This window comes from Oncorhynchus nerka, linkage group LG3 (assembly GCF_034236695.1).
Source record: "Oncorhynchus nerka isolate Pitt River linkage group LG3, Oner_Uvic_2.0, whole genome shotgun sequence".
Taxonomy (NCBI): Eukaryota; Metazoa; Chordata; class Actinopteri; order Salmoniformes; family Salmonidae; genus Oncorhynchus; species Oncorhynchus nerka.
In genome coordinates this window covers 57,617,447-57,630,569 of record NC_088398.1, presented here as the reverse complement: position 1 = coordinate 57,630,569, position 13,123 = coordinate 57,617,447, and the positions used below count along the sequence as shown (strand labels likewise).

The following is a 13,123-nucleotide window of genomic DNA, read 5'->3' as shown; positions in this document are numbered from 1 at the left end:
TCATAGCAGCTTACAGATCATTGCACCTATACATAGCCCATCTGTAAATAGCCCATCTGTAAAACTACCTCATCCCCATATTGTTATTCATTTTTATGCTCCTTTGCACCACAGTATCTCTACTTGCACATTCATCTTCTGCACAACTATCACTCCAGTGTTTAATTGCTAAATTGTAATTTATGTCGCCACTACGGCCTATTTATTGCCTTACCACCCTAATCTTACTTAATTTGTACACACTGTATATAAACTTCTATTGTGTTATTGACTGTACGTTTGTTTATTCCATGTGTAACTCTGTGTTGTTGTTTGTTGCACTGCTTTGCTTTGCTTTATCTTGGCCAAGTCGCAGTTGTAAATGAGAACTTGTTCTCAACTGGCCTACCTGGTTAAATAAAGGTGAAATAAAAAAAAATATATATATTTTTTGGAACTAATAAAGTTAAGCAAAAGTCATGTTTTTCTTTCCCAGATCTCGTTGTGGCTAAAGAGCAGCAACTGTTTCCTCTCCAGCAACACTGAGCCAGGCTCCCTGCTCTCCCAGTCTGAAGACATGCTCAACAAACACCTGGAACTCTCCTCACAAACACAGGTAGTCAGGGATAGCACCTGTGCATATACTCAACCTAATTCAAATGTATGCCCCCTTTGTTCATTTACATATATTGTACCAAGGTTGGGGTCAATTCCATTTAAATTCTGGAACTTCAGTTATCTTTCTGAATTGAATGAATTCAAATGGACCTAACTCTGTCTTGTACTGTACTGAAGTACAGTACCAGTACAACTTTTTGACACACCTACTCATTCAAGGGTTTTTCGTTATTTTTTACTATTTTCTACATTGTAGAATAATATTGAAGACATCAAAGCTGTGAAATAACATATATGGAATAATGTAGTAACCAACAAAGTGTCAAACAAATCGAAATATATTTTATGTTAAAGATTCTTCAAAGTAGCCACCCTTTGCCTTGATGACAGCTTTGCACAATCTTGGCATTCTCTCAACCAGCTTCATGAGGTAGTCACCTGGAATGCATTTCCATTAACAGGTGTGCCTTGTTAAAAGTTCATTTGTGGAATTTCTTTCCTTCTTAAAACCTCTTTGGGCTGAGATCCCGCTAACGGGATCGATATGACAACAGCCAGTGAAAGTGCAGGGCGCCAAATTCAAAACAACAGAAATCCCATAATTAACATTCCTCAAACATACAATTTTACACAATTTTAAAGATATGCTTCTTGATAATCCCACCACAGTGTCCGATTTCAAAAAGGCTTTCCAACGAAAGCAAACCAAACGATTATGTTAGGTCAGAACCAAGTCACAGAAAAACACAGCCATTTTTCCAGCCAAAGAGAGGAGTCACAAAAAGCAGAAATAGAGATAAATTAATCACTAACCTTTGATCGTCATCAGATGACACTCATAGGACTTCATGTTACACAATACATGTATGTTTTGTTCGATAAAGTTCATATTTATATAAAAGAAATCTCAGTATACATTGGCGCGTTACATTCAGTAGTTCTAAAACATCCAGTGATTTTGCAGAGAGCCACATCAATTTACAGAAATACTCATAATAAACATTGATAAAAGATACAACTATTATGCACGGAATTATAGATACACTTCTCCTTAATGAAATGCTGTGTCAGATTTCAAAAAAGCTTTACCGAAAAAGCATACCATGCTATAATCTGAGTACAGCGCTCAGAGACCAAAACAACCCAAACAGATATCCGCCATGTTGTGTAAGTCAACAGAAGTCAGAAATAGCATTATAAATATTCACTTACCTTTGATGATCCTAATCAGAATGCACTCCCAGGAATCCCAGTTCCACAATAAATGTTTGTTTTGTTCGATGATGTCCATCACTTATGTCCAAATACCTCCTTTTGTTCGCGCGTTTATCCCAGTAATCCAAATTCATGACGCGCGATCACTAGGAGCAGACAAAGTCCAAAAGTTCTGTTACAGTCCGTAGAAACATGTCAAACGCTGTATAGAATCAATCTTTACGGTTGTTTTTAACATAAAGCTTCAATAATGTTCCAACCGGAGAATTCCTTTGTCTGTAGAATTGCAATGGAACTCAAGCTAACTATCACATGAACGCGCGTGGCCAGCTCGTGGCTCTCTGCCAGACCTCTGACTCAATCCTCTCTCATTCGCCCCCACTTCACAGTAGAAGCATCAAACAAGGTTCTAAACACTGTTGACATCTAGTGGAAGCCTTAGGAAGTGCAATTTGACCCCATAGACACTGTGCATTCGATCGGGAATGAGGTGAAAAACTACAAACCTCAGATTTCCCACTTCCTGGTTGGATTTTTTCTCAGGTTTCTGCCTGCCATATGAGGTCTGTTTTACTCACAGACATCATTCAAACAGTTTTAGAAACTCCAGAGTGTTTTCTATCCAAATCTACTAAGAATATGCATATTAGCAACTGGGCCTGAGTAGCAGACAGTTTACTCTGGGAACCTTATTCATCCAAGCTACTCAATACTGCACCCTGCCATAACAAGTTAATGAGTTTGAGCCAATCAGCGGTGTTGTGACAAGGTAGGGGTGATATACAGAAGATAGCCCATAAGTCCATATTATGGCAAGAACAGCTCAAATAAGCAAAGAGAAATGACAGTCCATCATTACTTTGAGACATGAAGGTCAGTCAATGAGGAACATTTCAAGACCTTTGAACATTTCTCAAGGTACAGTCGCAAAAACCATCAAGTGCTATGATGAACCTGGCTCTCATGAGGACCGCCACAGGAACGGAAGTCCCGGAGTTACCTCTGCTGCAGAGGACAAGTTCATTAGAGTTACCAGCCTTAGAAAATGCAGCCCAAATAAATGCTTCAGAGTTCAAGTAACAGACACATCTCAACATCAACTGTTCAGAGGAGACTGTGTGAATCAGGCCTTCATGGTCGAATTGCTGCAAACAAACCACTACTAAAGGACACCAATAAGAAGAAGAGACTTTCTTGGGCCATGAAACACGAGAAATGGACTTTAGACCAGTGGAAATCTGTTTTTTGGTCTGATGAGTCTAAATTTGAGATTTTTGGTTCCAACCGCCGTATCTTTGTGAGGCGCAGAGTAGGTGAACAGATCTCTGCATGTGTGGTTCCCACCGTGAAGCATGGAGAAGGAGGTGTGATGGTGTGGAGTTGCTTTGCTGGTGACACTGTCAGTGATTTATTTAGAATTCAAGGCACACTCAACCAGCATGGCTACCACAGCATTCTGCAGCGATACACCATCCTGTCTGTTTTGCGCTTAGTGGGACTATTATCTGTTTTTCAACAGGACAATGACCCAACACACCTCCAGGCTGTGTAAGGGCTATTTCACCGAGAAGGAGAGTGATGAAGTTCTGCATCAGATGATCTGGCCTCCACAATCACCCAACCTCAACCCAATTGATATGGTTTGGGATGAGTTTGACCGCAGAGTGAAGGAAAAGCAGCCAGCAAGTGCTCAGCATATGTGGGAACTCCTTCAAGATGGTTGGAAAAGCATTCCAGGTGAAGCTGGTTGAGAGAATGCCAAGAGTGTGCGAAGCAGTCAACAAGGAAAAGGGTTGCTGCTTTGAAGAATCTCAAATATAAAATATATTTAGATTTGTTTAACACTTTTTTGATAACTACAATGTAGAAAATAGTACAAATAAAGAAAAACCATTGAATGAGCAGGTGTGTCCAAACTTTTGACTGGTACTGTATATGTGTGATACTATAGAGCTTCTCAATCCTGATCATTTGGTTCTCAGGAAACAGGCAATGAGGCAGAGGCCATGGCAGAACAGATAACGGAACTGAAAACACTGGAGTGTCCTGAAGCCACTGAGTTCTCCAACAAAGCATCACTGTTAGAGGAGGAGCTGAAGACAGTCACCAGAAACATCACATCCCGCATTGACAATATCCGACCATACGTGGGCTTCTTGCGAATTGCTGAGGAGGTTATTTTGTCTTACATTATATTTTGTTGAAATGTAATTATGTTTTTTGTTATGTGTATGTTAGTGTTTTACAGTGGTAGGTGACACAGTGGTATCTTGACTGACTGAACATCCTTGTTCTGTATGTATTTGAACTGAAATGTGAATAACAGAATAACAGTTACATTGTACTGAATAGAGTTGTAACTCCTATGCTGTTTCAGGTGGAGGAGCAGATGCAGAGTCTACATGAGAGCTATAACTGGAAGCCAGAGGAGGAGGAGAACAAGGAGAGTGGCGTCACGTCGAAGGAGATCGCTGATGCTAAGTGGCAGTCCATGTTGGAACGCTTCCTTGCCATGCAGGACCTGGGAAACAACTACATCAATTCATCTAACATGGTTAGCCATTATTACACGGTTAGAGAAATTGTTAGGACTCAGCTTCTTCAAATGCTATTACATTTACATTACATTACATTTAAGTCATTTAGCAGACGCTCTTATCCAGAGCGACTTACAAATTGGTGTTTTCACCTTATGACATCCAGTGGAACAGCCACTTTACAATAGTGCATCTAGGTCTTTTAAGGGGGGGGGGGAGGGGGAGAAGGATTACTTTATCCTATCCTAGGTATTCCTTAAAGAGGTGGGGTTTCAGGTGTCTCCGGAAGGTGGTGATTGACTCCGCTGTCCTGGCGTCGTGAGGGAGTTTGTTCCACCATTGGGGGGCCAGAGCAGCGAACAGTTTTGACTGGGCTGAGCGGGAACTGTACTTCCTCAGTGGTAGGGAGGCGAGCAGGCCAGAGGTGGATGAACGCAGTGCCCTTGTTTGGGTGTAGGGCCTGATCAGAGCCTGGAGGTAGTGAGGTGCCGTTCCCCTCACAGCTCCGTAGGCAAGCACCATGGTCTTGTAGCGGATGCGAGCTTCAACTGGAAGCCAGTTATTCATGCAACAGTTTTGGCAGCCTGACATTTGCCAGTTTTAGATGTATTGATTATATGTATCTAGTAGAAGTTGCTGTGTAATTATCTTTGGAATAAATTGTACTTAACAGGCCACTGTCTGCACGCATATAGAGAAACCTTAGAACCATTTATTACTGTAATTCAAACAAGAGGGAGACTGGTTAGACCAACATCCAGTGGTGCTTCGTATGTGAGGGTTGTAGGATACAGACAAGACCCAGTACCTGATAGCAATGGATTCTTTATGCTGGCATCGTCAGGTGAGTGAGGACCTGAACCTGAATGTGAGGGCAGCCATCAGTGTGGTGGAAAAGACCATGGAGGAGCTGAACAAGAAGAAGATGGACCTGTCGGACCTCTGGACCTCCTGGCAGCTCCACGTCAATCAGGTGAAGTCCATCAAGAAACAGTGGAAGAAATGCAAAGAACAATTGAAAAAGGTACAGTAAAAAGGAGTAGATAATGTATATCATTACAAACTCCTGAGTCTCAACCAATCTATTCTTAATGTATCATCAAGTGCAATATCATGAATTACAGTAAGATTAGTAGTAAGACCCCCCCCTGAATACAATGTCAGAACAGATGTTTCTTTTTAATTCAGTTTTTTGTATTATTCAGTTTTTTCTAAATGTGTTTTTTTACAGACTGTTCATGACCTGAAGAGTGTGGAGGAGGTTCTTGTCCCGACTTCTAAAGTAGATCTGGGAAGTGACCTTCAGACTGTGTCAAAGCTACTGGAGAACTTTAGCCTAGATAAACCCCAGTTCCTGGTAAGAACTATAGCCCATTGACCTGTCATATAGGTAGAATAAATCACAACATAATAATGCATATATTTTTTTACAGAACACAATGGTTTTATGAGTACCAATAGAATTATATAGTCTGTTTAAGTGTAAGACAGAACACATTTAGTCTGTATACACTGCTTGATAGTACAGTATCTATACGGTGGCTCTAAGTAGCTTGACACCATGCCTGAATCTTTTTACATTTGTGTCATCTCTCTTCATTCTTTGCTCTGGCCCATCATGTGATATCCTATAAGTAAATATGCATAATTATTCTCTATGTAATGTATGTCCCCCTGTAGCAACTGAATGCAGAGGTAGAATACATGGTGAAGACATCAGAACTGTTGGCACTGAAAGGGATTCCTATCAAAGAGAAGAGTGAGAAGGTCACAGAGATGCTTCACCTTCATCAGAGAGTGAAAGATAACATCAAAGAGTATGAGTCTGTCCTCAAGATGGCTGTGAAGTTCCACCAGCTTTATGAAGAGGTAACAACACAGTCTAAGCGGGATGCGTCATGTTATCTTTGCTGCAGTCTCTTCAGAGCCATTGTGTCTGGGTCTGGCAGGGAAACTATCTTTGCTGTGTGTTTGAGAGAACACATGGGATCAGTTTAGATTAAAGTTCTCTGCCCTTCATAGGCATTTTCAGCTTTAAATGTCACATAAATACTGTAACTATCAGAGTTAGTTACCCATCTAGATTTGCTGTATAAACCGAAGAACACAGAATATTAATTTAGTGATGTGCTGGAGATATAGTAGCTCGCAGACCTTTTCAGCCTAAAATGTACCATAAGAGATTGATACTTTGCATGCTTCATTCACATTACACTACGCCGGTGAGTCAAATACTAGCGATAGCTTTATGGTTGGTACATTGATTCATATGAACGTGAAGGCGTGTTCTCAAAGCATATGCAGACCAGCTTTCAAGTGTCTTCACGGAAATCTTCAATCTCTTCTTGTCCCAGTCTGTAATCCCAACATGTTTCAATTTGACCACTATTGTCCCTGTTCTCCCCTAAATGACTATCGCCATGTGGCATTCACATCTGTAAATATTCAAAGGCTGTTCATGACCCACATCAACACTATCATCCCAGACACCCTGGACCCACTCCCATCTGCACACCACCCAAAAGATCCACAGATGACCTCTCCCACCTGGACAAGAGGGGAAATAACTATGTGAGAGTGCTGTTCATAGACCACTCCTCTGCATTTAACATCATAGTCCCTTCCATGCTCATTACCAAGCTGGGGACCCTGGGAGTGAACATCTCCTTCTGTAACTGGATCCTGGACTTCCTGACAGAACGGCCCCAGGGGGTGAGGGTAGGAAACAACACCTCCACCATGCTGACCCTCAACATGGGGGATGCTCAAGGGTGTGTGCTTAGTCCCCTCTTGTACTCCCTGTTCACCCACAACTGTGTCCGCCCACGACTCCAGCACCATTATCAGGCTTGCTAACGACACAACGGTGGTAGGCCTGATCACCGATGGCAATGTCACAGCCTACAGGGAGGAGGTCAGAGACTTGGCAGTGTGGTGCCATGACAATAACTTCTCCCCCAACATCTGTAAGACCAAAGAGCTGATCGTAGACTACAGGAGAAAGAGGGCTGTAGTAGGGCAGGTCGGCACAACAGCGCCTCTTCCCCCTCAGAAAGCTGAACAGATTTGGCATGAGCCTTCGGATGCTCAAAGTTCTAAAGTCCACCATCGAGAGCATCTTGACTGGCTGCATCACCACTTGCTATGCAAATGCACCACGCTCGACAGAAAAGTGCTACAGAGGGTGGTGCGGACAGCCCAGTACATCACTGGGAACGATCCAGGACCTCTATATTAGGTGGTGTCAGAGGAATGCCCAAAAAATTGCCAAAGACTCCAGCCACCCAAAACTATTCACTCGGCTACCTTCCGGCAAACAGTAACTGGACATCGGCTCTCAGACCAACACGCTGCAAGACAGCTTCTACCCCCAAGCCATAAGTAGTTAATTCATGTTTACCCAGACTAACTGTCTTGCACTGACTTTATGCACATTCACAAGACTATATACTGTATACACACTATATACATACTCACACACACACTACACTGACACTCTCACACAAAACCCATACGCATTCACATACACTACATAAGGACATTTGCACACACATGCATACCGACAACACAAACACAAATACACACACACGCATACAGACACAACACACTCATATGCTGTTGCTACTCTGTTCTTTATTTTACTCATATTGTTATCTACCGTGATGCCTAGTCACTTTACCTTTCATGTACATATCTACCTCAAATACCTTGTACCTTGGCACATTGACTAGGTACTCTATCTCCCTGAATATAGCTCCATTCTTGTGTATTTTATTCCTCTTGTGTTACTATTTTTGGGAAGAGCTAATAAGCAAGCATTCACTTCACGGTTAAGTCTACACTCGTTGTATTCGGCACGTGAAAAATCTATTTGATTTGAGAAATGAAGTTAAATAAACACATATTTAATGAATAACGGCATCATTACACAAGATGAGTCAAGATAGAATCCAAGAGAATAAATCAGCCTTCTATGAGCTCAGGGGGTTTCCTAGATAAGATACCCCAGAACACACTAATAGAACACTAATTGAATATAAGGCTGTATTACTTGGTTATTCGAAATCGAATCTTGACCACCTGGTGATATGCAAACATCATCAAACATTCACATAGATACTGATCATAGCAACAAATAAACAGCCACCTAATTGGAAAACTGTTCAATAAACAGCCCCCTAATTGGTTAATTGTGGTGTCCCCAGTTGGATAAGCTGTTAACGTCGGAGCCTGTGACAGGGTTCAGTGAGACGAGCCAGGCTAAGATCCAGCTGATCCAACACCAGGACAGACAGAGCCACATCAGACACCTGTACAAGCTGGCTATCTCTCTGGGAGGAGACATCAGCAACACTGTCCAGCAGTCGGTGAGACTGGAAGGCAACACCTCATCATTCACCACTGTTTGTTTGTTCGTCTTGACCCTGAGTTTATTTTTCATTGTGTTTGCACTCCCCTTGCTCCATGTGCTCTATTACTTTACTTATTTAAAAAAAACTTTGCATGCACACTAACAAATATTAGTATGCTTTTGAAAATCTAGTTACATTACATGGCCATTATCTTATGATACAGAACTTCACTCTCCTTCCGTCCCAGCATGTCTCAGGGTTTACAGTGCGGCGTCTGCAGGAGCGTCTGGAGAGACTGGAGAGAGGTTGTGTGAACTGGAGCACCGAGGCCAACAGGTGTGAAGAGAGCCTCACCAGCAACCTGCGCTACTGTGTCTTCAAGGAGGAGATCACTGAGGTGAAACCCTCTCTCTAGCACGCGCGTACACACACACACACACACACACACACACACACACCCACCCACCCACACACACACACACACACACACACACACACTGCTTCAAGGAGGAGATCATTGAGGTCAGACGGTGAAACAACCCTTTGGCTTTATCTCAATAAGACTGTTAGTCTTGGTTATTCATCTCAATTTATATAACCCAGGCCCCAGATCAAGAGCTCAAGTATTAATTTGTGTTGGGACTTTAGGCTTTTGTAGTTGCTGGGGCTTTTTATTGTCTGGCCTAGCAGCATAGCATAGCACAGCTGTCCCGAGTCTAAATTTAGCTCCGGGACTGTGATCTTTGTCTCTAGAGGGCCTCTATTCAAAGTTACATTTTCCCCTCCCTCCCTCCCTCTCTGCCATTTGTCTCATGTCACTCCAGTCAGGAGGGTAGATTCCTCTCGTATCAGCTGTGGAAGGGTAACCCAAATAAAAGAGTCCTCAATACCAGGGCCCTCAGTCAGACAAGGGATCAGGAGGTCTCCCTTATTAATTAGAGATTACCTGGACATAATTATTATCTGCGTGCCATATGCAGGCCTAGAGGTATGGTTGGTACTAGTCTTAAGTTCACACACAAATCTAGATTTATTAGTGTTCTGTTCCAAATCTATTCATGCTACTCTATTTTTACTCAAACACACCCTTTATGCCCGAGACATGATTTGTTGGGCCTCTATGGCAATTTGAAACTTTCATAAAACATGCTTTTATCAATATATAACTGTACTTAAGATGGTTCGGAAATTAAACTTGTTTCTATTTGTGTTTTCTGTAGGGTTTCTATCTTTCACTGCTGGGTTGTCCATACCATAAATATCTCTACTCTTAATACACATACTTGAGATACCAATACTTGCGAAGTTAGGTCTTTGGGGGGAATCCTACCTGTCAGCTCCTGAGTGGCGCAGCTGTCTAAGGCACTGCATCTCAGTGCAAGAGGCGTCACTACAGTTCCTGGTGCGAATCCAGGCTGTATCACATCCAGCTGTGATTGGGAGGTGCGCAATTGGCTCAACTTTGTCGGGTTAGGCCGTTAAAGTTAAATAAATAAAATGTAAACTGGGGTGCATTTATTAGTTGGATTCCGTTGCAAAATGTTTCCATTTGAAACAGGAACCGTTTACTCTTGCTACCAAATGTAAGCAAACCAAGCAAACAGAATGAAACTTGTTTTTGTTGCAAAACGCTTTCTATTTGGAGTAAACGGTTTCCGTTGCAGAACGTTTTGCAACAGAATCCGACTAATGAATACACCTCTGATGTCAATTATAATGTGTAGATTTGTCCCTTTATGATTAGGTTCCATTAAGTTGTGATTATATCTGGCCAGCAGAGCACTGTTGCCTTCTGAGAGATGAGAGCTCCCCTAAAAATGTCTTGAATATACAGTATCACCTGGCTTGGACCATTACTTGGATTGCATTTAATATTAATAATGACTTAAGTAAATATTAAGCCATTATGTGTTAAGTATTAAGTAGTAATATTTGTGATTAGAACTTGAGAGAAGGACTTTTCTCTCTCTTTGCTGTGTCATAGTGTCACCATGAAAAAAGACAGACCATGTGGCTGTTGGTGTCAGTGACCGGCAGCCATGGTTATCTAGCCAACACCCTTTCATAAGTATGTATGAGTAAACATGATGGCATCTTAGCAGCAGGGGCAGTTGCTGCTGCTCATCAGCTGGGATGAGACCATTTAAATCAGACCGTGCTCTCAGATCCTTATTCTACAGTAACTAGCCCAAGCCTACTGCCATCAAGACTCAGACCATTCTGCTTCTCTGAACTACAGCAATCTCTTCTGTTTAAATACTTTAAACAATACTTTGAAAGTAATCACCACTGCTACTCTCTGTTGTTATCATCTATGCATAGTCACTTTAATATCTTTACCTACATGTACATATTTCCTCAACTAACCAGTGCCCCCATGTATAGAGTCTCGCTTTTGTTATTTTACTGATGCTCTTTAATGACTTGTTACTTTTATTTCTTATTCTTATCTGTATTTTTTAAAACTGTATTGTTGGTTAGGGGCTTGTAAGTAAGTATTTCACTGTATTCGGTGCATGTGACTATTAAAATGCGATTTGATTTGAATGATTGACTATTTTGAATGAGAAGAAAGTTTATTTTATTTTATGAGTTGAACTCTGATAATTGTAGTAATCTCAAAATAACACAATGGTGTGGTCTTAATGTCTTTTTAGCAAACCAATACAATTCTTCTTCTGTATCTACTTTTATAGTTCCCTAAAGGTTATTTACTTTGGTTCTTTTAAGTTATCACTGAGTCAGAAGTCAGTCATGTAGTTCTCAGCAGCAGCTGGCTCAGTAGCTATACAGTAATTGCTTTGGCAAGCCCAACTCCAGCTACTTGGAGCTCCCGAGTGGCGAAGTGGTCTAAGGGACTGCATCTCAGAGCTAAGGGCATCACTACAGAGCCTGGTTTGATTCCAGGCTGTATCGTAACCGGCCGTGATTGGCCCAGCGTTGTCGGTTAGGGTTTGGCCAGGGTAGGCCGTCATTGGAAATAAGAATTTGTTCTTAACTGACTTGCCTAGTTAAATAAATGTTAAATAAAGGTGAGATAGTACAGTCCTGTTCGACAACAAACAGCCTTTCCTTAAGATTTCCTTGAAACTCATGCTGTATTTTTGGCTTTTTGCTTCCCCCTGCTGTGATTTGACCCCCCCCCCCCCCCCTCTCTTTCTCTCTATCTCTCTTTGTCTCTCCGTCTCTACCTTCCTCTCCTACCCCCTCTCTCTCTCTCTCTATCTCTCTTTGTCTCTCCGTCTCTACCTTCCTCTCCTACCCCCCCCCCCCCTCTATCTCTCTGCGCAGTAAAACTCCCCATGTACCCAAACCCATTCCAGGTCGGGAAAAAGCCAGTAAGATAGTTAGAGTTATATGAGGCTCCCAACATGGGATGTGGAGGGCAGGGGGAGGTTGGTGAGGCTGCAGCTGTCCTGGTCTGACACATGAGCTGGCCATTCTACCATTGCGGATGCCTGTCGATCAGAACAGAAATGGCCCTGCAGTATAAATCATGTCCCCAGACTTAGCCATTAAGCTCACCAAAATAATCCCCCCAGTGACTGAATCTGAATCCAACCCTGCTCTGATGCACTGTTCTGTTTTCCTGGGATAGGATACCCAGCCCCCCTCCTCTCAACCATCTCTCTGGTAGTGCTGTTAGATGGTACATGTTCAATGTTCTGTAACCGTATCAAGGGGAGTGAATTACAATTGATTTAGCTACCAACACAGATAAGAAACACGGGATGATGATATTGGATTTTTAGGTCTTAACTGATTTAAATGTTTTGTATTCTGATTGAAAGCCTTTGTTATTCATATATATATATATATATTTTACATTTCAGCTGAGAGAGTCATTCAAGGATCTCAAGAAGAAATTCAACAACTTGAAGTTCAATTATATGAAGAGAAACGACAAGTCAAGGAACCTCAAAGCAGTTAAAAACCAAATCCAGCAGATAGAGATTTATAATGAAAAGTTACAGGTGAGACACATTTCCCTCTTTCCCTGCTGTTCAATGGTGTACATGCATATTTATTTAGCCTCTTTCTTTGTTCATTCTTTATTAATTTCTTTCTCTCTTCAACCAGGTATTGAAGAAGAGAATGCAGGCTTTCACAGTGAAAGTGACATCCAGCACAGAGAAGCATCTGAAAGGCAGTAGCCCCAGAGAGATAGAGGATGCTGTCAATGAGCTACAGAGACAGCTGGGGGACTTTGACAAGACTGTGGAGGAGTACAGAGGGAACCTGGACATGAGCGTGAAGCTGCAGCAAGCTATGGAGGAGGTGCATGGTTGGACAACACTTAAGAAGATACATCATTGACCCTATACTTGTCAATTATGGAAATTAACATATTGTCAAAAATCCTCACAAATTTAAGGGAATTGGATGTAGTATATTTTGTGTTATGATTGTTATGATTTTTCT

General features: G+C 41.9%; 1 protein-coding gene across 1 annotated transcript in view; it reads left to right on the top strand.

The window, feature by feature from the left end:
* LOC115111357 (coiled-coil domain-containing protein 141-like) overlaps positions 1 to 13,123 on the top strand; it is a 50,096-nt gene that overhangs the window by 29,758 nt on the left and 7,215 nt on the right. Inside the window, 10 exon segments of the mRNA XM_029637326.2 lie at positions 476 to 595; positions 3,795 to 3,986; positions 4,190 to 4,366; positions 5,194 to 5,373; positions 5,581 to 5,706; positions 6,030 to 6,218; positions 8,555 to 8,716; positions 8,949 to 9,098; positions 12,535 to 12,675; positions 12,782 to 12,979. Coding sequence (XP_029493186.2) covers positions 476 to 595; positions 3,795 to 3,986; positions 4,190 to 4,366; positions 5,194 to 5,373; positions 5,581 to 5,706; positions 6,030 to 6,218; positions 8,555 to 8,716; positions 8,949 to 9,098; positions 12,535 to 12,675; positions 12,782 to 12,979 — 1,635 coding nt within the window.